General features: G+C 50.9%; 1 protein-coding gene across 9 annotated transcripts in view; it reads right to left on the bottom strand.

Moving 5' to 3' along the window:
• Positions 1 to 15,299: 15,299 nt before the first annotated feature.
• NFASC (neurofascin) overlaps positions 15,300 to 23,808 on the bottom strand; it is a 53,237-nt gene continuing 44,728 nt past the window's right edge. For 7 of the 9 annotated variants that reach the window (XM_008499476.2, XM_008499479.2, XM_008499480.2 and 4 more), the window contains 3 exons: positions 22,046 to 22,177; positions 21,346 to 21,415; positions 15,300 to 15,547 (listed from right to left, as the gene is read on the bottom strand). In XM_008499476.2, coding sequence (XP_008497698.1) covers positions 15,316 to 15,547; positions 21,346 to 21,415; positions 22,046 to 22,177 — 434 coding nt within the window. In that variant the 3' untranslated portion in view covers positions 15,300 to 15,315. Of the gene's footprint in view, positions 15,548 to 17,961; positions 17,974 to 21,345; positions 21,416 to 22,045; positions 22,178 to 23,808 lie in introns of all 9 variants that reach the window. The other 2 variants (XM_008499475.2, XM_008499477.2) reach the window with 1 other exon arrangement.

Genomic DNA, 23,808 nt, shown 5'->3' with positions numbered 1-23,808 from the left:
TATCCAGGTGCAGGGGAAGAGAGGAACAGAGGAATTTCTGCAAGTGCTGGCAATGTCTGTGTTCCCAATTGGAGACTGGCTGGAATTCTCCCTTCTGACACTGCTTTGAGTCTCCCTGATTTTCTTGTCACCTCAGTGCCTTGATCAAATTGTGGCTGAGATGCTGTGAGATGACACCTGGGGCTGCTCTGGGACCCTGGGGGCATCTGAAAGCTGCGACCCCCAAGCTGTAGATCTGACTCTGAACTTCTCCAAAGCCTGGTGTGCACTTTGCAGCTGATTTTTAGGCCTGCTCTCCATCCTTAATTAGATGGGGGCCCATAGGGCCCTTCCTTTCCCTTCTTTATGGGGTATTTTTGACAGTGACTCGAGAGCCTTCTGTTGTACTGAAAGGGGATCTGTCATCCCTGCTAATGGATGCTGTCATTAATACTTCCAGCAGCAAGGGAGGAATGGGCACACTGGAGAACACTTGCATTAGCCCTCTGCTCCGGAGCCCCTGGGAGCCAGGAGTGATCCATTATGGTGGAGCCAGAGTTTGAGAAGCTTCAGGGAGGTTTTCAACCCTCCTGAGCCTCTGGGAGAGGAGCTGCTGCCTGGTCCAGCACCCACAGCTCCATTTCAGCATCCTTGGGAGGAGGCAACTCCAGCAGAACTCTGGGTGTTGGGTGAAAGGGCCAGAAATGGGTTTGGGGAGGAAATGAGCTTTAAGGAGAGATGAGCCAGGCAGCAAAGTGCCCTCCATTACCAGGCTAACTGAGAGTAATTCCATCTCCTGTGGTTAGAGGTGAGGAGCATTTGTGGGTGAGTGGGGCAGCTCCTTCCCCAGGGAAGGGTTGCTGGGTGGGGGGTGTCAGTGTCCCTTCCATGGAGTGGCAGTGGAAGGGCACACTTCTGATCTTTGCTGGATTTTGCCTTGCAGAAGGGTTGTTCAAGGTCAGGTACATCCTGTCCATCCCCAGCACAGGGTGTTTCAGTGAGCTGCAAATGGTTTCCCTGTAATGGATCTCTCCTCTTGTGGAACTCTCTGTGCTCAGGAGAGGTTGATTTAAGTGCAAACTCTGGATTCAAACTTTCCTGAGATTATTTTTTTTTTTGGGTTCAGATCTCTTGGTGGCTCCTGGACCTGCTGCAGAAATCCTGGGACAATCCCAAACCCTTCCTAAGCAGCAAAAGTCTCCGAGGCCCAAATGAGACCCAGAAGGCTGGGTACTGGTACTGGGATCCTCTCTCAGGGGACCTTGGGGACCTTGGTCTGGGGTCCCTTGGGGATGGGATCAGAGGGTGCTGGGGTCAGGGGGTGCTGGGGTCTGGGTTGTTTGGGTTTTTTTGCTGTTTGTTTGCTGGGGTTCTCAGGGTGTTCTGTAGCTCCGGGGGGTTGTGTTGCAGCCTTGGTGGCTGCTGCCAGCCTCGGATGTCCCCAGCCCTGGCTGTGCTGTGGCTTTTGTGTCCCTGTCCCTTCCCTCCAGCTCCTTCCTGCCCCTGCGAGCTCTTGGCTGCCAAAAACTGCAGTTTTAGAAGTGAAATCAAGCAGGAAAACACCACTCCAGGGTAAGTGCCCTTCCTGCTGCTGGGGGAACAAGGAGCTGGGGTTTTATTTGAGGTTTGGGTTGGACCCGGTTCTGGTTCTGTGCCTGCAGGGTGCCCCGGTCCTGCCTTGCGGGGATGGTGGGAGCCTCCTGGCAGAGCTCTGCGAACCCATTTCCATCTGGAGCAATTCTGAATCACCATATCCATGGAAACAAATGGGCTTTTCCCTTGGATTCGGAGCATCCGGGGCCGTTCCTGCTCCCTGCGGAGAGACCTGGTGGGGCTGGAGCCTGAGGTGTGGGCAGGGGCCCCAATTATTTATCTTTCCTTTCCTTTCCTTTCCTTTCCTTTCCTTTCCTTTCCTTTCCTTTCCTTTCCTTTCCTTTTTTCTTTTCTTTTCTCTCTTTCTCTCTCTTTCTTTTTCTCCTTTTCCTTTTTTTCCCTCTCTCTTTTTCTCTATCTCTCTTTCTCTTTCTTTCTTTCTCTCTTCTTTTTCTCCTTTTCCTTTTTTCTCTCTCTCTTTTTTTTTTCCTTTTTTTTCTGTTTTGTTTTGATTTGTTTTTTGTGGGGTTTTTTTTTGTTTGTTTGTTTTGTTGGGTTTTTTTTTGAGATTGCAGCAAGCTGCAGGTTTGAGGATGAGAAAACAGAGAGGGGATGGAAAAGGCTCCAGGGTTCCCTTTCCCAGGACTAAGAGACCAACCAGGGAGAGGGATGCATCCTGCCCTGCTCCTGGGCTGTGCTGCTGCCTTATCAATCACTGATTAATTGAATGGCTTGATAAGGAGCAACACCTGATCAGTGCCTCCTGCTTTTTCCTCCCTGGGAAGAGGTGAAGGGAAGGGAGCAGATCAGGGCTGTGGGGTTGTGAGAGGGGATCACCCAATATCCTGGAAAAAATGGGAGAAATGGCTCAGGAGGGGAGGGAAAGCCCTGCCTGGGGCTATGGGAAACTCAGCAAAGGTCTCAGTGGGGTGAGAGGGGGGAGCCCTGAGCTGCCTCTTGTGTCATTTTTGGGTTTTTACGTGTTAGGTGGATCTGTGTTTGTGCAAAGCACAAAAAGAGCCCTTCCTCTGGGGCTGGGTTTCTCTAATGGGTTCTGTAGGGTGTTATGGGGACGAGCTGGGGCTGTGACAAAGCTTCCAGAGGGTTTGTGTCACCTGGGGACAGGATGAGCCCCTCTGGTCCTTCTCATCACAGCACAAGGGGCAGGCAGGGCTCTCGGATGCCATCCCAGCAGGGTCTCTGAGCCCTCTCTGGTTTCTCTGGGTTTTTTAAGTGCTTTTTCCTAGTAATTGGTCGGTGCATTCATCTACATCACGGGTCAGGGCACCTCATTATAAGAGGGTCTCAGGGGGAGTTTTCTGGTGGTGTGTCCCACCCCCAGCCAGACAAACCCCACACAGCTCAGGGCCTCTTTGTGCAGGAGACAAAGCTGGGAACAGGGATCAGCCCAGAGCCAGGGATCAGGTGTGTTTGGAACATGGGCTGAGGGGGGGCTGATGGGGCTGCAGCTGTGAAACCTGATTGTGATAACCCAGGTGATGTTCTGAGTGGGCCTGAGCAAACACTTCTGACTGCTCTTGGGTTGGGTTGGACAGTTACAATTTTAGTTCTGAGCTTTGTAGTTTGGATTTTTGCTCTTTAATTCACTTTTTTTTTATCTTCCTGACCTGGCCAGATCCCCCCCTCTGGCTGCCATCACCTCAGTGCCTTGGGGTGGTGGGAATCCAACCCAAGTGATTCCCCCAGTTCTGCTGCAATATGTGATAAATCCCCTGGATTTTGGAGCTGAAGTGGGACCCAGGAGCTTCCCTGCAACCAGACCTGGCTCCTGCCACCTCCAGGTGAGACCTTGGGGGCCCTGGGCATCACTTGGTGGGGTGGGGACCAGCGTGGTGTGTGAGAAAGGAAAGGAAATGGGCAGGGAAAAGAAAGGAAAGGGACAGAGGAAGGAAAGGAAAGGGACAGAGGAAGGAAAGGAAATGGCCAGGCTGTTTTTCCTGTGCTGGCTCTGGCCCTGGGGGGTTGGAGGAAGCTTTTTGCTGGGGACAGGATTTCCCAGGCATGGAGTTGGGCTGAGGCTGCCAGCCTGCAGCTAAGCTCTCCCCCCTAGGGTTGTGTTTCAGTCGATAGCAGCTGGAGGGATGCTTAAAGCCTTTGAAAACAAGGCCAGGAGTGACTCCAGTTTGGCACAGGGGTGTTGGAGTGAGATGTTCCCTGTCTGGAACCCCCCTTAGCACCCTGATTGCTCCAGTTCTTAATGTTGGGCCTTTCTTACAAGCACTGCAAGTTCACTGGGTTGCAAACCTCTCTCTGACATAGCTGAGCACAACCTTGCACCCTTTTTGCCTGGGAACTGCAGGTTCTCTGTGTGGGGCTGCCCAGGAGGGGATGCTGAGATGGGATGGGATGGGAAGAGCCACGGGCTGGCTGGGTGCTGCCATCGTCCCCCCAGAATGAAACCAAAATAAAACTCCCCACTGCAGATTTTCTTTTCCTCTTACAACCCAGCACCAAGGATTGAGCATGGCATGGGGGGGGCTCTGCCTAAAGCCTGGGACATCCCCAGTTTGCAGCCTCACAAAGCCACCCACTTCCTGCTATCAGTGCTGCCGTGGCGTCGGCGGCTGCAACTCTGCTGTGGCAGAGGTATAAATAGCTCCATACCTGTGATGGAGCCTGAATCCATCCCCTTCCCTCCCCAAATGATTTACAGCTAAATCATTTGGCAGGATCTGGGCCTGGGGAGAGGCTGTAGTGAGGGAAAAAAAATATAAATACAGTACTTGGGAAACCTTCTGGTTAATGCAGCAGGGAGGGGATGGGTTAGTGGGGAAGCCCAAACCTCTCCCAGCCCATTGCACCAGCTCTGCCTTGCCCTATGGTGTAAAGTTTGGCAGTCCTGGTGTGGTGGGGGGGTCTGTGAAGGGCTCCAGGCACCCAGCCCAGTCCCACTGAGCTCCTCAGCCCTTGCCTTGGCTCTGCTGCACCCGTGGGAGCTTGTGCTGGGGGGATGTGGGGTCTTGGGGCAGAGGAGGTGAAGGGGTCCTAAAATCCTCCCCCTCCTAGGAGAAAGGTGAGGGCATCCCCTGCAATGGTGGCAGGTTTATTTCATCCCTTGGAAGGCAGCATCCCCAGCTCTGCCCTTCTCCCCTGTCTTTACTGGAGGGTTTTTAGTGTTCAGCCTTCAAGCAGGGCCAAGCTGCTCTTGTCTTCAGAAAGCCAAACAAGAAGCAGCACAAAACATTCATCCCTCTTCCTTCCTTCAGCATAAGCTCCCTGGTTTATGGCTCTCTGGTGCAGGACTGACAGCTCTACAGGCTGTACAACAGATAATACATAATTAACTTATAATTTAGGATCTGGACTGCTGGGGGGGGACTGGGTTCATACAGTTATTTCACCACTGGTTATATATGGGAATATTTCTGCTCCTTGGGGTCTCAGGACCCTTGTGGTTGTGTTAAACATCTGATAGGATGCTGGACACTACAGCTGCCTTGTGGGCTGTTTGCTACACTGAAGAAAACATTCTGGGCTCAAGGAAAAAGCTTTTGTGTAGCTTGGGAGCAAAATTTGTTTGTGTCTGCTGAGCCCTATTCCTTCTTTACAGCTCCTCAAGCACCTAAAGGTATTTAGTGTCAGGAAAAGATGAAATAGAATGTGTCTAGGAAGAGCCTGATACAGCCTCTCACAGCAGATTTTATTGTTTCTTCCCTTCCATCTCTGATTTTATCTCTTAAGAGACTCTCTAAGGAAGCCTCTTTTATCTCTTTCGGTGTCTCAGAGCTTTAACAGCAGCTCTGAAAGCACCTGCTCAGTGCTGGCCTTTCCTGAGGGATGTGTCTGGCTGTACTGGTGTGTACTGGTGTGGAGGGATGCACACAGCCATGTGCTCCCATCCCTGCTGGGATTACAGAGTGGCCATCAGCCCATCCCAAAATTTCCCTGGTGGTTCCTTATCCCTGGAAAGCAGGGCTGCTAGTGCACAGCTTTGATTTGGGCAGGAGGGAGATGTCCCTCCAGCTGCCTGGGATAACTCCAGTGCTCTGTTAAGCTAAATCCCATGAGACAGAACAAAAAAAAACCCCAAAAAATCCCTTTTTTGAGCAAGGCAGTGCTTAGAGCATTCCCTGTGGCCACTAAACCCACCCTGTGGCCACTGAGCCCGGGGCTTGCTGGCTCCCAGCAGCTGAGGAGCTGCCAGGAGGCTTCCTGGGGATGTGGGATGTGTTCCAGGTGACTGTGTGGGTTTGCTCTGTGCCCAGCACCTTCCAGGGAAACTCTCAGGGATTGGGGCAGTGGGGCTGACATTGCAGATCCACAGAGGGCTCCAGGAGATCTTTGGGTTTGTGGAGGTTGCTAAAGGGAGGAGGCACTGAGAAACCCGGGGAGGTGGCTGCCTCTCTCTCATCAGGGTCAATTATTTTCATGGATAATTTGGAATCTGAACGTTCAGAAAGCATCCAGGGGGGCTGAACAGCTGGGCAGCTGGGCTGGGTTGTAATGCACGTGAGCTCACGTGCACCACGTTCAGGTGTGGGAAATGCCTCCCTAAAGCCACTGTTGGGTTTTCTGCCTTTTGTGTTTTACTTGATGTAAATCTGCATAGAAAATAATAAGGGTGGCTTTTTAAATGCTCTGCAGGTATTTTGAGTGACCAAAGTGACAGTTGCTCTGTTTGATAGCAACTGAGCAAGTGATGGAGAGGAGCTTCAGCATCCCTTTGTCCCAGGGTGAGCCTGCAGCTGGGCTTGACACAACCCTCTCTCTCTGTTTCCTTTAGTCTTGGGTCATTCTGATCTCCCCACGGGAAGAACAATTATTTCTAGGAAATCTGGGACCTTCTGCTTTTCCTCTGTCAGCAAAGCAAGAGGCTTTTGGGGTTGGGATTGCTGCTGTTGGGTGTGCTCAGCACTGGCAGGCTGAGAGGTTCATCTGTGGCTGCCAACCTGCTCCTAAATGTCATGAAAAATTCTGTGCTTCAGCTTTGGAACTGGCTGAGAACATGCCTGAGGACATGCCTGGGTTCCTGGAGGTGGCCTGGGAGGAGCAGGAGCCATTCTTGGGGTCTGGCTAAAGCCTTAGGCTGGGGTTGGTGCTGGGGAGGGCTGGAGCTGTTCCCAGCTCTCGGATGCAGAAGCTGCTGCCTCCCACCCTCAAAGCAACCAGTGTTTCCTTGGAGAGATGACAGCTTCCTATGAATACTCCCCAGTCCAGCCAGAAAAATAATGCTGGGGCTCGTGGGAGTGGTGCAAGCCTGGGGGAGTCAGTGGGTCAAGCGTGGGTGAGGTTCAAAGGGAGGAGGGACCTTGGGATGTTGTTAAGGAACTGGAGCCCTGCTCAGCACATCCCAGCCTGTCCTGGCTGCTTCCCTGTTGGAGCATCCACCCCACTGGGATTGGGAAGAGCAGAGCAGTGCCCTGCCTGCCAGTGCCCCCCCCGTGCCCCCCAGTGCAGGCTTAGGGTGGGCAAGTTCTTGTCCCTGACTTTGTCCTGAGCCCCTTCAGCTCCCACTGTCCTCAGCTTCCCCTACAAATCCCCCCCCCATCCTCAGACACAGAAATACCCCAGAGCAGCCCCAGCCCCCCCCTCCCCACATAAGGGGTGTGTGGAGGGGACACTTGGGACCCTGAGGTTTTCCTCCTTCTCCCACCCTGGAGAGGAACCCCGGGTCCCTTGGGCTGCTCCGGGCTCTTCAGCCAGGAGAGGCTGAAGTTGTTTCGTGCACTGAAATCCGTGCGAGCCCCCCCCGATCCCCCCTCCCAGACACCTCCTGCAAGCCCAGCAGCTCCCAAAGTGCCCCCAGTGCACCAGGGACACCATAAAAAAAAGAATTAAGAATAACAATAATAACAATATTCCCAGACTTATTCCGTAAGAGACATTTCTGCTGACATCCCTGTCGCCCTCGGCCACAAGTGACACAACCAAAGCCCCCTCCTTCCTCCCAACTCCACCCCCGGCTCCTCTCCAGCGCAGGCAGAGCCCTCACCGCCTGCAAACCCAGAAATTCCCAAACCTTCCCCCCCCTTCTCTTCCCTCCCCATCCCCACCGGAGGTCAGCGGGATCTGGCAGGTTCCGGGAGCAGAGTTGGATCTGCTGGGGAACGGTGCCCTCAAACCCGGAGCATCATTCCTCCCTCTGGGATGCTGGAAGGAATGAAGGAAGGAGAAGGCTCTTACCTGGGGCGGGGTGGGTGGTTGGGCATGAGCCGGGGGCCGTGGAGGGCCCGTGGGTGCCTTGGCTGGAAGGCAGAACCTGGCTGGTGCCTGCCCGAGTGGGGATGTGTGTGCCCAAAGCCACTGCAGCATCTCTGCATTAGGATGTGCTCCTCCCTCTCCTCCCTCCTTGCGTGCGCGCTCCCTCGCTCGCTGCCAACCACCACGCTGGTCCCCGGAGAGGTTTTTTTTTTTAGTTATTTATTTATTTTTTTTTTTCCTCCTTTGCCTTTACCTCACTTGCCACAGCCCAAGGACCAGTCAGGGAGGCAGAGTGACTTGGCAGCAGCATCATGCATAATTCACGCCCTCCCTCAGCCTCCCCGGCTGCTGCTCCCATCACCTCCCAGCACAGACCCCTCCATCGCCCCCGGCTCAGCCCTTCCCTGGGGCAGGAGCAGGTGTGGGCACAGAGGGGGGGGACCCCGAGCCCACGTCTGTGGGGTGGAAGGAGGGGAGGGATCAACCCTCCTCTGGTTGAGGGACATCCAGCTCCGTGTGCTTTTCTGTTTATCCACTCACCCCTGTGCCTAAATCTCTCCAAATGTTGTATGTTTGTATATTTGTTTATTATTTGTACATTTGTGTCTGTCTGGGTGTGCAAACACCTCACCAGGCTGCACTGGGGAGGAGAACAGAGCAAAATTTTGGGCAGCTCCAGGTGAGCTGAGCTTGGTACCCAAGCTGTGTGGGGAGGATGGGGATTCCTCCCCCTGTGTGACCAGCAGGGATGGGGGGGACACAGCCTGGGTCAGCTTTGAGTTCTTGGGTGTGCAGCAGCCACCAGTGGCTGTGTTTGAGGGTTTTAGGGCTGCGTTTGCCCATTTTATCAGCTCTGCCTCCACCCAGAGCCCTTCCCAGTGAATATTTGCAGCCATGAGCCCTTTGCTGGTTTTGAGGGGGGGGTCTGCCAGGTGGTGAGGTGCTATGAGAGGTGAAAGGGATGTGAAAGGGATGCTCCAGGACCTCCTCTGTGCCACTCTGGGTGGGCTGAGGTGTGGAGGACCCTGGTGTGAGATGGGGGTCGCTGGGAGGGTTCTGCCAAACTACACAGAGAGGGGAGAAGCAGAAGATTCAGCAGCTTGGCAGGGACCACCCTGGGCTCCCCACACCTCCCAGCTCCAGCCCAGCCCTGTTAATGATGTCAGGAGATCAATGGGCACCGGGGCTGTCCACAGGTTAATGGTCTGCAATTACAGGGGAGTAATTAAGGCATTAGGATCTCTATTGATTGGCAAAACTCCGGCGGTCCTGACTCCTCCAGCAGTGATGGAGGGGGTCACATTGCTGCTCCCACTTCTCTTTCCATGTCCTGTCTGCCCTGTCCTCTCCTCTCTGCTGCTATTTTGGGGTGAGACTGGGACAAACCAGCCCCGATCCTTCCTGCTGACCTCACCTGGAACAGCAAACTCTCACGTGGCATTTTTTTCCATTCACTTTTTCTGGGCAGGAAAATTTTATAGGGCTGGATCTTGGCTCTCAGCAAAAGGACATCATGATGGGGGGGACCGTGCAGGGGGAAAGCCAAGAGAGGTGACAAGCCCTGTCCTCAGGGAAGGGAGGGCATCTGTGTCCCCAGTCCTCTGTGTCCTTGCTCCCAGCACCTCCCTGAGGGACTCTGCAGGTGACAAGGACATCAGTGACCTCTCAGGTGTTTGTCCTGGTGCAGACAAATTCTGAGAGCCCCGTGGTGGCAGCTGGGGGAGGAGGCAGATCACAGGGGACATTCTTGGACATTCCCAGTGCTGACACAGGAGGCTCTTGGCTGTGGTAATGGGAATTAGGCTCCCCGAGGAGGAGGAAGGGAGCTGGAGGCATTGATCCAAACCCACCCCATCCCACTGGGTGGGCAGAGGTCAGGGAAGAAGTGGCTCTCATTATCCTGATGTAAAAAGGGAGGAGGAGTGGTAATGTGTGTGGGTCTGGCCCTGGATGATAAAACCACCCCATATCCCATGGGAATGATGGAAGCAGCTGCCTGTGGCTGTGGGCAGTGGGAAATGGGGACTTGGAGGGGCTGGGTTCCAGCTACCTCGAATTTCTGCATGAAAGGCCAAGGGGAAGTTCTTCATCCTTCCCTGGGGCAGGGACTGGGGGTGGCTGATGCCTCCATCACCCCCATCTGCACTGGGGAGCATCCTCAGGGCCAAAATGTGCTTTTTTTTTTTTTTTTGTCCTCACTGCTGTTAAAGTAAGCAGTGGGGAGGAGGCAGAAGAAGCCCCAACCACAGCCCTGGAGAGGGAAGCAGAAAGATTTTGATCCTCTTAGTGAGGGCTGCAGTAATTACATCTTCATTAGCCAAATTGGCTCTGCTGCTTTTCTCCCCTTCCTTCCTTCTTCATTCTTCTCAAGGTTTTGCACCAGGGAGCTCCTGCTAAGGGCACTTCAGAGCCTGGGGGGCAGGAAGGGCTTTTGGGGGGCTGCAGGATTGGTCCCAGGGGGGGCATCACTCAACCCTCATCTGCTGGGATGTGCTGGGTCAGAATGGGAGAGCTGGGGGCTCCTTCCTCCAGTTTATGTGGGATCACAGCATCATTACAGCTGGAAAAGACCTCAAGTCCATCCAACCATCAACCCAACATCATCATGGCCTGAAAATACACTGTGTTTCTGCAGCCAGCACTGGGGAGGGTGCAGAGCTGCCATTTGCCATCACCCCGTGTCACCAAGGTGCCACCACCATGGGTACATCCAGGTAACTCAGCAGCCATTGCTCCTTCGTGCCTCAGTTTCCCCACCTGGAAAGGATCCCATTGCTTGTTGGCCTCCCTGATGAACCAAGGGCTCAGCAAAGGTTGTTTTTTTAAACCACTTGGTCAAGTTTTCTTCAGCACTGACCTTCTGGAAGGATGTGCTGCATCCCCTTGGGATGCTCCAGGGGACCATTCCTTGGAGCATCCCTGAGCCTTGACAGGAGGCAGAGGAGCTTTTGCTTTTGGAAAGCTGGCAGAAAAGAATTGCAGCCCTAGAGTGAGTTTTCAACAATGTTTTATTATATGTTTAGTGTTCTCTATACAAAAAAATCCAGTCTTTTCTTTTTACAGTGATTCAAAAAAAATGGTATCTGAGTATTTTGGCCTTCTTCCATCTCTCATGCAGCCCATTTAGTAGTCCTTATATTAAACTTTTTTTTTCTTTTTTCTGTAGTCCATAAATCTTCTTGCTGTAAACTGTTGATTTTACAGCTTCAGCTATACATTTCTCACTGGAACAAGTGGGTTAACCCAAAGGTTTTAGGGTTGTTTTTTTGCTTTTTTTTAAAAAAAAAAAAAGGCAAATAAATACATAGAATACTTTAGACCAACCAGGAGGTTTTACAGAGAGGACAAACAGATGGTGCTGTATTTACAAACTCAAAGAAAAACAGAACAGTCCAATACTTTCTTTCTGAGATGAGCAGGAGGAACAAACATTGAAAACTCCAAACTGCAAAGGAAGGAGTCTGGAGGGGGGGGGGGGGTGTGACACAGGGGTCAGACTGTGCTGGACAACCAAAGCCCAGTGCCCACTGGGAAGGACATGGAGAGACAAGTGCTGCTGGGCAAGGGGGACCTAGTGATGTGCTGGGGTTTTTGTTAGGACCAAAAAAGCCTTTTTATTCTTGTTAGTAAAACAGGTTTTAGTGCAAGAAATAGAACGTGGTCTATTTTTTTTTATTATTATTTTTTTTTTTTTTTTTTTACAAGGTTTGTTTTTTTTTATTGCTTAACTGAAATTGTTTGCTGCTAGTACACAATTAAGCCTGGCAGGTAAAGGTCACCTTGCAGGTTCAAGCTCTGCCCTCACACCCATCCTGCTCCCCTTGGAGGAGCTGTGGGTCCCCAGCCACCTCTTGGGTCACAAGTGACCCTGACACAAGGACCTGGGGGCTGATGCTGGCAGGGGGAGGTGTTGTGGGGATGTCACGACCTGGTGTCCAAGCAGGAAAGGACTGATGGTGTTTCTGAGCACAGGATTTCAGGGGTTGTACCAAAACTCTGCTTTTTTTTCCTGCTTTTTTTTTTTTTCATCACTTCAGGGAGAACAGAAGCAGCCTGGAAATGTGGCAACTCTCCTCTCAGGTCCCACCTTTCTGCTCTTAGGTCCAAACTGGATTTTTTTTACACGTGCAGGGCTCCAAAGGGCAAAAGCTGAGAGTCAGGGAGGGCCAGAATTGTCCCCAGGCTCAGCTGCAGCCCTCAGAGTCTGGCTCCAACTCCAGACTTTGGATGAAACTTTGGCTCAAAGTGGTTTAGAAACAGCCTCAAGTTTCCCCTCAGCCTCTCTGCTGATCCAGGGGGTTCTGAGGTGACCACCCTGTCCCCTCTGGAGAGGGATAACAAGGGATGGAGAGGCAAAGCAGCTCCTGGGGGGTCACACTGAGTGTTTCTGGGGGGGTGAATGGATTTTGGGGTGGGTTGAGCTGTACTTGGGTTTTGCTCCCCATGGTGCAAAAGCTGCATCTGCTGCTGAATCTTTTAGTGAAGATGTTACACCCAGGGGGAGTTTTGATCTTATTGAGAGTTTTTCTTTGGGCTCCAAAACTCGAGGGGAATTTTTCCCAAATGGTAAAGTTTTGACTTTACCTAAACTTTAAGTAATTCTTACAAGACTCCTAAGCAACTTCTTCTGTTTTTCTGCTGAGCCCTCTGCAAGCATCTCCTTCTTTTTCTGGCTGCTTCCAAGTAACCTGGTGGAGGGTTCTTCATTGCTTTCCTGAGACTTTTTAGGGCTAAGAGGAGCCAGATCCAGCTCCTTCCCTCCCTACCCACCAAGGCACAGCTCCAGGGTGAAACAATTCTCCATTTCCACATGGCTGGGAAGAGGTTTGCTCAATGAAGTGATGGTTTGTGGCAGGACAGAAATAAGAGCTTTTAATCCAAATGGCACAGAACAGAAGCACACAGACTGCCCTGCTTGCTTCCAGTCCTGCCTGACCAACTTCCCTGAGCTTTGGAGGTCTTGTGGTCCCTCTTAGTGGTTGATCCACAAGCAGAGAGGATCAGGTGTGTGTGGGGGGTGTGGATGGAGGTGCCCAAATCTGGTGGCAAAAGCTTTTCCACAGCAGAACCTGCAGTTTCTTTCCTCTTTTCCACTATTGCTCAGGCAAAAGTTGCAGAAACTCAGCAGTGTAAGGGCAGCTGAAGGCTTGGGAAGCCATTTCCCCCCGTGCCCAGGAGCTGCTTTGTGTTTGGCCCTGGTGTGTTTGCTTCAAACCTGACTGCAAAGGCTCCGTGGCCATGGAAGGGTTGGGAGATGCTCTCCTGAAACCAGCAGCAGAAACAGGCTGAATGTGGCAGGAATGTGTTTATGGGTGGTGAGGGAGCAAAACATGGGGCTCCATGGATGGGGGACCCATGATGGGATGGGGAGGGGACATCCTGGAGCATCCCTGGATCGAAGGGATCCTCTGCCTGGTCATACCAAGCAAAACCCTCCTTGGCTCATCCAGTGCTTTTGCTGTTTGCCTTGTATCCAGCTCTCTCCTGTTCTCTCTGGGTGATCCAGCCCCAGGTCTGAGCTCCTCCCCAGGGGACAGGACACTTGTACCATTAGCAGCTTCAAGAATGTGGCAAAGTCCCTCCTGACAATCCGTAGTAGTAGTAGTAGTAGGATTCTTGTTAGCAAGGTCTTCAGAGCAAACCAGCTTGAAAGCTAAAAGAATTGCATTAATCCTATTGCATTGAATCCATTAGGCTGAACCAAACCATCCTCAGAAAGAGAAAAAAAGAAAAAAAGAATAGAAAGAATCCATCCTAACATCATTCCAACCGGTCCGAAGAAGCAATCCCATCTCAGCGAAGGTACCTTTGGTTTCAAAAGTGCAGGAAGTGGGAGAACACACATGGCCTTGGCCTCTCAGGAGCTCTCTATTGTACAACTCTCCTTTTTCCACTGATCCATGCTGCCCCAGCCAGGGGAGCTGCTCGGGCATCCTCCTCCTGCTGCTCTGCTGGCCCCGAGGCCATCGCCGCGTTTGGGGCGCGTAAGCGGCGGGGATGGGGGGGGGGAAGGAGAGGGGGAGAAAAATCCAGTTTATTAAACTTCCCGGGAAGTTCCAAGCTGTGTAAGGCATGTGAAGGAGCACTCCTATCCCAGCTGCTTGGTTAGGGGGTGTTAAGGGGTTGGCTTCCATGGCAGGTTCCTCTTGATATGGAATTCAAGGAGCAGAGGGGGGTCCCCAGGTGCGGGCTGATGGATGGAGGGGGGCAAGGCCACTGTCAGAAATGGGAGGGGACTTAGGAGGAAAATACTGTCAAGCTGACTGTCCCCAGTGCCTGGGGGACATGTGGACTCCTGGACACTCCTGCCAGGTGTCTCCTGAGGGATTCCCATCCCTGAATCGTTGAGCTGTGGTGCAGGGTGGTTGCAGGGGATCCCTCACCCCATCCCCCAGGTGCTTCTCATCCTCATGGGGTGGCTTTGATTTGTTGGTTTTGGTTTGGTTTTTAAATAAGTGATTTCTGATCCCTTCATCCTGTGGTAATACTGGTCCTGCTTCCACTCCCTTTGCTACATAAAATTAAAGGAGTTGCCCTTAAAAGAAAGCAGGCATGGTCTGGGGGCTGTTTTCCCTCCACCCCCCCCCCCTAAAATTCTTACCAAGCAAATTAAAAATGAAACCCAAAAGCTTTCCCTGCACTTCCCCAGGGCAGCAATGCTGGGGTTTGTTCACCTCTCCTTCCACAAACCCTCCAAGCTCTTCTGCAACCTCCTGTCCTCTGGGGGAGGGAGGGTTTGGGGTGACCTCCCCGTGGGCTTTGCAGAAGGGATGGAATTTTGGCACTGCTGGGAGTTACAGTGCCAAGGGGAGCCAGAGGAACCTGCTCCTCCCTGCATAGGTGCTGCTGGATCTTTTGGGAAGGAGGTTGCAGTGCTGCTTAGTTGGGGGGAGGCAAGGGGCTGCAGTGAGGATGGACATCTCAGTAACCCAGTGCTGAGGGGTCCTCACCCAAATATCCATCATTTCCCTCCTTTCATGCCTTTATGCTGCTCTGCTCAAGCCCCACTCACCCCTTTTCTCTCCCTTTTCTCTTCCCAAAACCCTTTTTATTTTTATTTTTTTTCCTTCCCCCCTCCCCCTCTTATCTTCAACTTCCCTGTAAGAATTAAACCAAAAAAATTTCAGCTCCTTTCCAAAAGAACAAAAAGAGCCTTGGAGAGGTGGCCGAGCCCCGAGTGGCCCCTGTGAGGTTGCAGCTCCAGCATCCCCTTCCTCCTCCAGCCCCAGAGCTCAGCTCCAGCCCCTCCATGCCCCCCCAGGAGTCCTTGCTGTTTGCTAAGGATAAGATGGCATTGGCAGCTCCCTAGGCTGCCTAAATTAATTTTATTTTTCCTTGTCTTTTTTTTTTTATTATTATTATTTTCCTTTTTTTTTTTTTTTTTTCCTTTTCTTCTTCTTCTTTTTTTTTTTTTTTTTTTTTTTTTTTTTCTTTTGACATGGTTGGTTTTTCATTCCCACTCTTCTCTTGGAGGCCCTGGTGGTGGTGGTGGTTGGGGGGGGGGGGGGGGGGTGGCTGTTGGTTGAGCCCCATCCACTCCAAACCCCTCGAGCTGCTCGTGGGTCTCAGCAGTGCCTTGGGCTACGCCAGGGAGTAAATGGCATTAACTGGGGAGGTGGCTTCTGAGCTCTCGTTGCCTTCAGTCTCCTCTTTGTCCTTCTTCACTGTGTACTGCCCAATAAAGGAGCCGTCCTCATTAAATTGCCCTTCACCCCCTTCTCCATAGTCCACCAAACTGTCATCACTCTCCTGCTGCTTTATCGTGCCATCCAGGGAGGTCTGGCTGTTGGGCAGGGGTTTGTTGTCCTCATCGCTGGGTAGCAGAAGACAAACAGACATGGGAAAGGTTGAGAAAGGGGCTGAAGACCTTCCCCAGAAGGTCTGAGGATTCCCAAATAAATCCAGGTTGTAAATAGTCTGACCAGGGACCACCAACGTGGGCTGCAGGCAGCACCTTGGGATGGGAATCACCCAGGAAGCTGCCTCTGGGGTTGGGATTCCCATGAGCTCAACCTATATTATCATCATTATTTTATCATTATTATTTTATCATTTTTTATTGTTATTTAGAGGGCAATTTGGTGGTTTTTTTGTGGATTATTTAATTTTTTTTTTTTTTTAAACCTCTATCACATCCAACACTTAAATCAGCCCAGCTGGATATCCATTATAAATAGCTTTTCCTTGTCTTTAGACAGACTTCAGGCTGGGTTTCTCTTAGCATTTTAGCCAACTTTGGGGGTAACCTGGTTGAGTGAGCTTTGTTTTCAGATTTCTTTGCAAAACCAACACTCTTTAGACAGCTACATGCAATGGGGAGCACTCTCCAAGCTCTGCGAGGGGGCATGGATAGGATGCCAAGTTCTGTGCAGCTTCCAAACCTCCTGGGAATTCACCTTTCCAAGCTTATTTCTGAGCTTGTTTGCTCAGTGCTTTGCCTGGTTCTCTTTTTCACTGGAAAGATTAAGCCAGGTCACTGAAAAAATAAATGGTCTGAGCCAGAGAATGAAAAAAGAAAATAAGTAACCTTGAAAAGAACCCTTATAACAACCAAAAAAAAAAACCCCCAAAAAATAAAAATAAAAACTCAGCCAGAAAAAAAAGCCCAAAATAAGAACAAATCAGGGAAAAGCTGTTTTCTCTCTGGAGGGCAAGGGCTGGTATCTCATAAACACAGCTAACATTGCCTGAAGGATGAGAGTGGATTGTTAGATCTAAAAATCCATCAATTAACCCTTAGCTCCTGGTTCATTCTATGCCCAGCATGCAAATTGTGATATTCCTAAAGGTTTCACAGCTGTACCTTAACCTTTTGTCCTCCCACCTCCACTCCTGGCTTTTTTTTTCTCTTATTTTAGCTCAGGACTCCTCAGGCTCCCTCCCCACCAGGGCATTTGAATTTCCCTTTCTTTTTCTTCCAGCTGGTCAGAAGGGCTGGGATTGCAGCAGTGCCCACACAAAGGGGTTTTGCTCCCCTAAAAAGCATCAGAAACCTGGGGCCAGGGAGCAAAATGCTTTTGGGTTGGGGCAGGTATTAAATCTCTCTCCCACCATTTAATTGATGGCATCAGATGGGAGAGGAACTTGGTATCCCGTGGTACAACAAGCAGCTTTCTCCTGAATTTCCTTAAATCAGCACTTTGTGAATCAAGTGGCAACACAAAAGCAATTTTTGAGGCTTTGTGTTAACTTGGCATCACAAAACACACACACAAAAAAAAAAAAAGAAAAAAGAAAAAAAAAGAAAAAAAAAAAAAAGGACTTGTTAGTTTTGAAAGCAGCTTCTTTCTGGGAAGGGAGGAGGAGGAGGAGGAAGAGAATTCAGTCTGCAAGCAGGATTGCCAGTTAGAAAGCCCCAAAAATCCCAAGTAGAGAGTGGCAAAACCCAGATCCCTTTACTTGTAACATCCTTCCCCAAAGTTTGGGGTCCAGTTCCAGCTGAATCTAGAGCCAGATTTTCCCTAAAAGGGGGGAGGGTTGTAGCTCCTACCCCCCAGCAATGCATTCCCTGAGCCTTCCCCCTGGTTTTACCTCTCTCCAGGCCTATTTATTTCTCCTGTTAGTGCATTAGGAGGGCGAAGCAGGAAATCCTCAGGACCTGGATGCAACATCACCCTGTTAAACTGGATTTCTGTGGGGTCTGCTGATGTGTGCATCAGAGAACCAGAGCACCCAGATGAAAACCTTTGGGGAAAGATTGCCTTGAGTTGTATAAATTGAGAAGAGGGGCAGCCTGAGCCAGAGGAAGGATTTTTTTTTCAGGGCAGAGACAAAGAGTGAGCAATTTTTTTAAGATCTAGCAGGGTTGGTTGTGGGGTTTTTTTGGTGTTTTGGGTTTTTTTTTTTTCCTTATGTCCCCTGCCACCATCCCCTGGGTGTCCATCAGAGGGGCAATGTCCCCAGGTCCAGCCCTTGGGAGGGATCAGCTGCTGGAGCTAGGGGGGGGGTCTGGAGCTGGGATGGGGTCTGGCTGGTGCCTGGGGGTGTCCCCAAAGTATTTCCAAGCAAGATGCAACTTGCTGGGCATGGGGGTACCCTTGGTGCCAGCAGGAGTTAGAGGGATCTTGTTTAATGTGTTAGGTGGAGGCAGGTAGATGGGGATGGGGAGGGGAAGGTATAGTTTCAGCTCTAAAGGAATAAATAGCCAGAAGGAAGGAAAATAAAGAAAAAAAAAACCAAAAAAACCAAAGCTAAATGTGCCGGACTTCTGGCAGCACGTGGTCCTACCTTTCAAGAGACCTTCATGGTCCATGTGGATAGACCAGGTGAAAAGGAGAAGAAAGAATGGGAATAAAACAGAGAGAAGCAGAAAGAGCCTGATCAGAGAGAGGTATGATGAGGTCTGCATTTACAGGGGCAGTGCTAAAAACCAAAAAAAAAAAAAAACCAAAAACAAAACAAAAAAAGTCTCTGCATTCCTGCTGGAGCTGATTGCCTCGTTATACCAAATGGAGCCAGAGCCTCTTCCTGAGTTGGATCAGCCTCCTTGGCTTCCCTGGGAAGGCTGACATGGGTGGGAAGAGGTTGGTTGGTTGGTTAAGTCCAGGAGCCAGAGGTTGGAGGGAAACTTGGTAGCTTCTGGAGACCACCAGGCAGAGGACAGGGACCAAGGGAATGCATCCCTGGGTTTCCCCTCCAGCCCTTTGGCTGAGTTTCCATCATTTTAGTCCTGCACTGGATACACCAAGAAGCTGTCACCCCCCCAGGCTGCTGCCAGGCTCAGGGGACAGCTCTGTGTCCTCTGGATGTCTGCTCTGATGGTCCATTTGGGGCATGGGACCTGTGCCACAGGATGCTGTCCTGCATCTGAACTCATGCCCCAAAACTAAACCCACTCAACTTTCCCTTCCCAGCAGCCAAGTTCCCCAACTCACCCCCCCACGTGCAGCTCAAACATTTGGTATAATGAGGCCCAGTCACTGGCACAGAACATTGTCCAAGGATAATGGTCTCCTGCTTGGAAAATAAGCTTCTGAGCTCAGCCTCTGCTCAGGAAAACCATTATTCTGTTAGTGGAACAGAGAGATGTGACAGTGTCTCTTAATTATAGGCTGCAGAGATTTGAGAGTTGCATGCACAGGGCATTAAGGACGTGAGATATGATGAGAGCATCTCAGACATGCTATGTGGAGGTGGGGAGGGAAACCAATGAAGAACTCACGTCAGCTCCATTCCTGTCCTTGCCTGGAACACTAATTACTGCCCTCCTTCAGCCTAACATGGCAATCAGTTTGAATCTTAATCACCCAACAGCATTTCACATCAACCCTTCAGGCTCACCTTCCTTTCTGCCTCCTTAAGACAAACCTCCTCTTACTTCTCCCAGGAAACCTGGTATTCCCAAGAGGGAAAAGGCAACATTTATGGGTTGCTGGGATTTTTTTGTTGTTGTTGTTCTTGTTTGTGGTTTGGTGGGGTTTTTTTTTTCCCCCCATCTAGTCCATGGGATGGTATGATTGAAAATGCAGCTTGGTTGTTGCCCTTTTACCAACCTCTGCCTTTAGGTTGGGAACTTTTAGGGATGGGGCTGGCAATAAAAGCTTCAGCTCAGCAGGATGTGTAGCAGGATGAAGGATTTTCCCCATCCCTTCCAGGCAATGCCCCTGGGATGGTGCTGGGGCATCACTGCTGGGTGCAATGGTGCTGGGCATGCCAAGAGCTTGGCTTCCCTTCTCCCAAGGCAAGTGGTCCCTGGCCATGCAGTTGCCTTCAGAGTGATGGAGATGAGGAGATCTTGGACTGCAACAACCTCCAGGGACTCTTGAGAAGGAGGGCTCTGAAATTTGGGGGGTACTGCCAGAAGCTCAGCTGGGGAGACCTTGCCTGAGCTCCATGGAGCTGAGCCTGTGGGGGGGTGTGGGGAGCTCCTGGGTGAGAGCATGGTATTTATACACCATCCCCCAAAGTTAGGAACAAAGAGGATCCCTGTTGTGATGAAGGGGACTGGTTTTGGTCAAAGCATGAGCACTAGGATCCAGTTAAGGCTCCTGTCTGTGCAAGGAGCACTGCCTGCACTTGTAAAAAAATCCTGCCAGGAAATGATGGGTTGGACCTGGAGCAAAACCTTGCAGCAGGACCAGGCTAAGCTGATTTCTTCTCTGCTGTTCTCTGTGTCCTGGCCAGGAATCTGAAGGGAACATCCCTGCAGTGCAACTCAGATGTGGACTTAATGTCACCACCCCTGTAGCCACCAAGGGGGGTGATAACCAGAGCTGGGAGTGAGGGGAGAGAGGAGTTGTCCCTGGGTGTTGCTCAGGGCCATCAGGAAAGCTCAGCTTTTCCTCCAACCTGCTGGGTTGCATTCTGCTTCCTGCTGAGTGCATTTGTATTCTGTCTCATGCTATCAGGAGGGGCTTACAACATCCTTTGGAGAAACCCAGACACTGATGAAATGGAGTTACTGTGCTCCTAACAATATCAGGGTGATCATATCAAGGGCTGGAGTTGTTCTGCTTCCATTTATGCATTGTGTGCAGGCAGATATATTCATTTCCCTTCCTCTAAAGTCTTTGGCAGGAGGCGTGTGGCTTATTCCATCCCTTACTGAATCAGAAAGAAATTCTGCCCAGCTTTGTGACCTCCATTTGCAATGCTGGGAGTATCACCCAGAACCTGGGGATTCATTAACCCCTGGTTTGAAGTCAGGAATAAAAACTCCTGCTAGCCTCATTGGCCTTTGGATCCAGCTCAGGTGGGAAAGTGTGTTTTAATCCTTTCAAGAGAAAAGCCAAGCCCAGGGGCAGGTGCTCAGAGGGCAAGCTGGGTGTGCTGGGACACATCCCTGTCACCTGGCAAGGGGGGGACAAGGCAATGGGACCTGACCCCAATACCTGCTCCTTGGGGACAACCAGCAGCAGAGCTGGGAGGGATGTGCTGCACGTGAGCAGGCTTGGGAGGGCACTTCTCCCTTTCTGAAATGCTTTTCTGGAGTTCAAATGGGTGCTTGCTGCTCCAGGGATGCAATTTGGGGTCAAAACAGCTGAGTACAGGTGGGGGAAGTCAAAGGGTATCTTGGGGGGGGGTTTCCTGGGGACCTTACAGAAGAACCTTGGCTGGACAGCAGGCAGACCCCAGAGCAGGGCTGCTGTGTGATTCCAGGGCTGATCCAAACATCACTTTGGGCATTTTTCACAGAATCCCAAAAAGTGAAGGGTTGGAAGGGACCTCACAAGATCATCCAGTCCAACCAGAAGGGGGAAATTTTTCCTCTGAGTACTCTTAGGGGTCAGAGAGCAGCTGAGCTAGAGGGTGATATACCTTAGACAGCCCTAAGCTGCTTCAGAGTTGAATTCATTATTTTTGGGGGTGTTTGGGATGTCATTGAGCTGTGCAGCTGCTGCCAGTGTCCCAGCCCTGGACTGCTCCCCCCAGGCTGAGCCAGAAAAAAGGAGGAGCCCTTAGCAGCATCCTCACAGCCTGCTCACTCTTCCCAGGTTTTAAGGTGGGGAATGTTTCCCTTGGACTTGCAGAGGGAAGGAGGCAGGAGGAGGAAGGGGGGAGAAACCATTTGGGAGGTGGGGTGGCAGCGTGGGGCCGGGTGGAGGGGTAGAGGTGAGGGCTGTGATGGTTGGAGAGGTGGGCAGGGGGGTGCACATGCCAGGGGAAACAAACCTGTAGTCAAAGGAGCCATCTTCCACGTTCTTGTCTTCAGGATTTAGGTGCTCATCTTTGTTGTCTCGGACTGGAAAGAAGCACAGAGCCAACAGTCGTGTTACAAAGGGGTACAGGAGGGAGAAGCTGTAGGAGAGAGAAGCTGTAGGAGAGAGAAGCTGTAGGAGACAGGAACAGCAGCTGGTGGGGAGGCTGTTTTTTGTAAAAAGGGCTGCAGGACAGGTTCTCATTGACTTGGTGAAAAACCTGAACCTTGAGAGGGTTTGCAAAGGGCTTGCAGAGCTGTTGTGGTGGCACCAGGGCACAGAGAGTGAGAGAGGATGCACGAGCTGCTGCATTTGCTTCAGCCTTATCTCTGCTTTTCAAAAACCTCAATGAGATTTTTTTTTTTCTTTTCTTTTTTTTTTTTTTTTTTTTTTTTCCCCTTAAAAGATCTTTTTCTAGATGAGGACTTTGCAGAGGAGAGGTTGGCTCACATGTAGCAGGGGTGTCCAGCTCTTCAGCCTAAAGCCTGTGCAGAGCCTTCACCCAACCTTTAATTAACTGAAACATTCCCACTGATAATCATGTTCCCACTCCAGGGACAGAAAAGCTCTTGGAATCACAAGCATCCATCACAAGCACTACAATTTCATTACCCTCCAGAAACCTGGAGATGTTTAAAGCATGAGCACAAGCAGCTGCTGGGAGATGCTCTTACCTGGGTATTTCCCTCCTCTGCTCCTCTTAATGAAGCAAACAATTAGGAGAATAAGGACCAGGAGAGCTATGGCACACATCAGCCCGATGAACCAGCCCTGGGTTGCAATGTCCACGTGGTTTTTGGTATAGGCTGGGAGGAAAAAAAAAAAAAAAAAAAAAAGATCAAATAAAGTTAGAAGCCCAGAGGCACAGTGGGGAATAGGTGAATAGCAAGAGACAGACCACTGGTTTAGAAATGATCTTTAGTGTTGCGTTTGGGTGGCTGTGTGGGTGTTGAACAAGGTTGTCTGAGACTGCAGCACAAGGATTTGGGGCTTTTTGGGGTTTTTTTTTCCCTGTTGTGGTAGTAGGTCACCTTGAAACTTCCTCAGGAGCTACAAGTAGCAAAGGGTGAGAACAGAAACTCAGCCCTAGCACAGCCCAGTGGGAAAGGGGAATTGCAGATCATGGCAAAAGGAGCTGGGTAACAGATTTGGTCTTTCATTGACTGGGTCTGAAAACTGCCCTGGGAGTGAAAAAGTCTCAAAGAAATGTGCCCAAGTGGATCCAGAGGGTTGCTGAGCCCCAAAGGGTTAAATCCTGCCAGGCAGAGGTGATGGATGGGCACTGGCTCTGCTGCCATCACCACCAAGGTCCTCTTGGCCTTGGGTGGCTGTGGGGGTCTCCAGGACTGAGGGGGGACCTGTGGCACCCACCAAGACTTGGCCAATGCCTGAGTGGGGACCCAGAGGTGGGAAGAGAGGTGAGGAAGGGTCCCAGCTATCTGGGAGCTGGTCTGAAAGCACTGGGAAGTTTTTTTCTTCTGGGGCAAGACCTTCATTCCACCACTTCCAGCACAATTCACTATTAATTCCATGAATACCAAGCAGGGGAAGCATCTTGTTCTCCAAACAACACTCCAGCTCCTAAGTGCTGTGTCCTCCCTCAGCTATTCCGACTCCTCGTTTGCAGCTCCCATCCAGGGTCAGCCAGACCAAAAAAAAAAAAAAAAAATAAATATCTGTGTCCTATAAATAGCAACAAGCTGCCATTTTCTGGCTCTCATTGCCATGCACTTTGGATTCAGCAAGACAGAGCAGAGGAGAAAATAACCTTCAGCACAGGAGGGGGGCTCAATTAAACCAGCCTGCAGTGCAAACACAGAGGTTGTTCCTGCCAGGAGCACGGGAGGTGTGAGCTGGATGGGATTGAACTGGGATTTAGTGGTAATTTGCCTGGAAGGGGCAGGACAGTGCTGGGAGCATCCTCCCTGGGGACACAAACCAAGGGGGTGGTTCCAGAGGGAGCTGTGATGTGCTCTGAGTGGAAGGGTCTGGTCAAAGAGACACCAACTTTTTTAAAAAGGGTTGAGCTGGAAAACTTTCCTAACCTGCCCCATTTTTAGGGCTGGAAGTGCAAAGCTAATTCCATCAGAACTGGAACTGGAGAGGAGGTCTCCTTAGGATGGAATCTGAGCTGTGTTGCCATTCAGGAAGAGCAACCAAACCATGACAAGGAAATTGGGAGATGAAAGAGGAGAAGGATGAGAAAGTCTCAATTGCTGAAGAAATGGTGTTGGACCCTGGGTGGGTGGGGAGCAGCTGCCTAATGGGGGCTTGGCTCCTTTTTTTGCTGCTTTTCCCTTTAATGCTGCCACATTTAATATTTACTTCGAGTACAACCTGAGCTCTGTGGTCCTTCAAGATGTGGTTTGGGTTTTTTTTTTTGTTTTTTTTTTTTTTTTTTTTTTATTAAAGGGGAGTATGAGATTATAACAGAGTG

The sequence above is a fragment of the Calypte anna genome, chromosome 26 (assembly GCF_003957555.1).
Source record: "Calypte anna isolate BGI_N300 chromosome 26, bCalAnn1_v1.p, whole genome shotgun sequence".
In the NCBI taxonomy this organism is placed as follows: Eukaryota; Metazoa; Chordata; class Aves; order Apodiformes; family Trochilidae; genus Calypte; species Calypte anna.
Note: the sequence above shows the minus strand (reverse complement) of the source record. Positions and strands in the feature narration are given on the sequence as shown.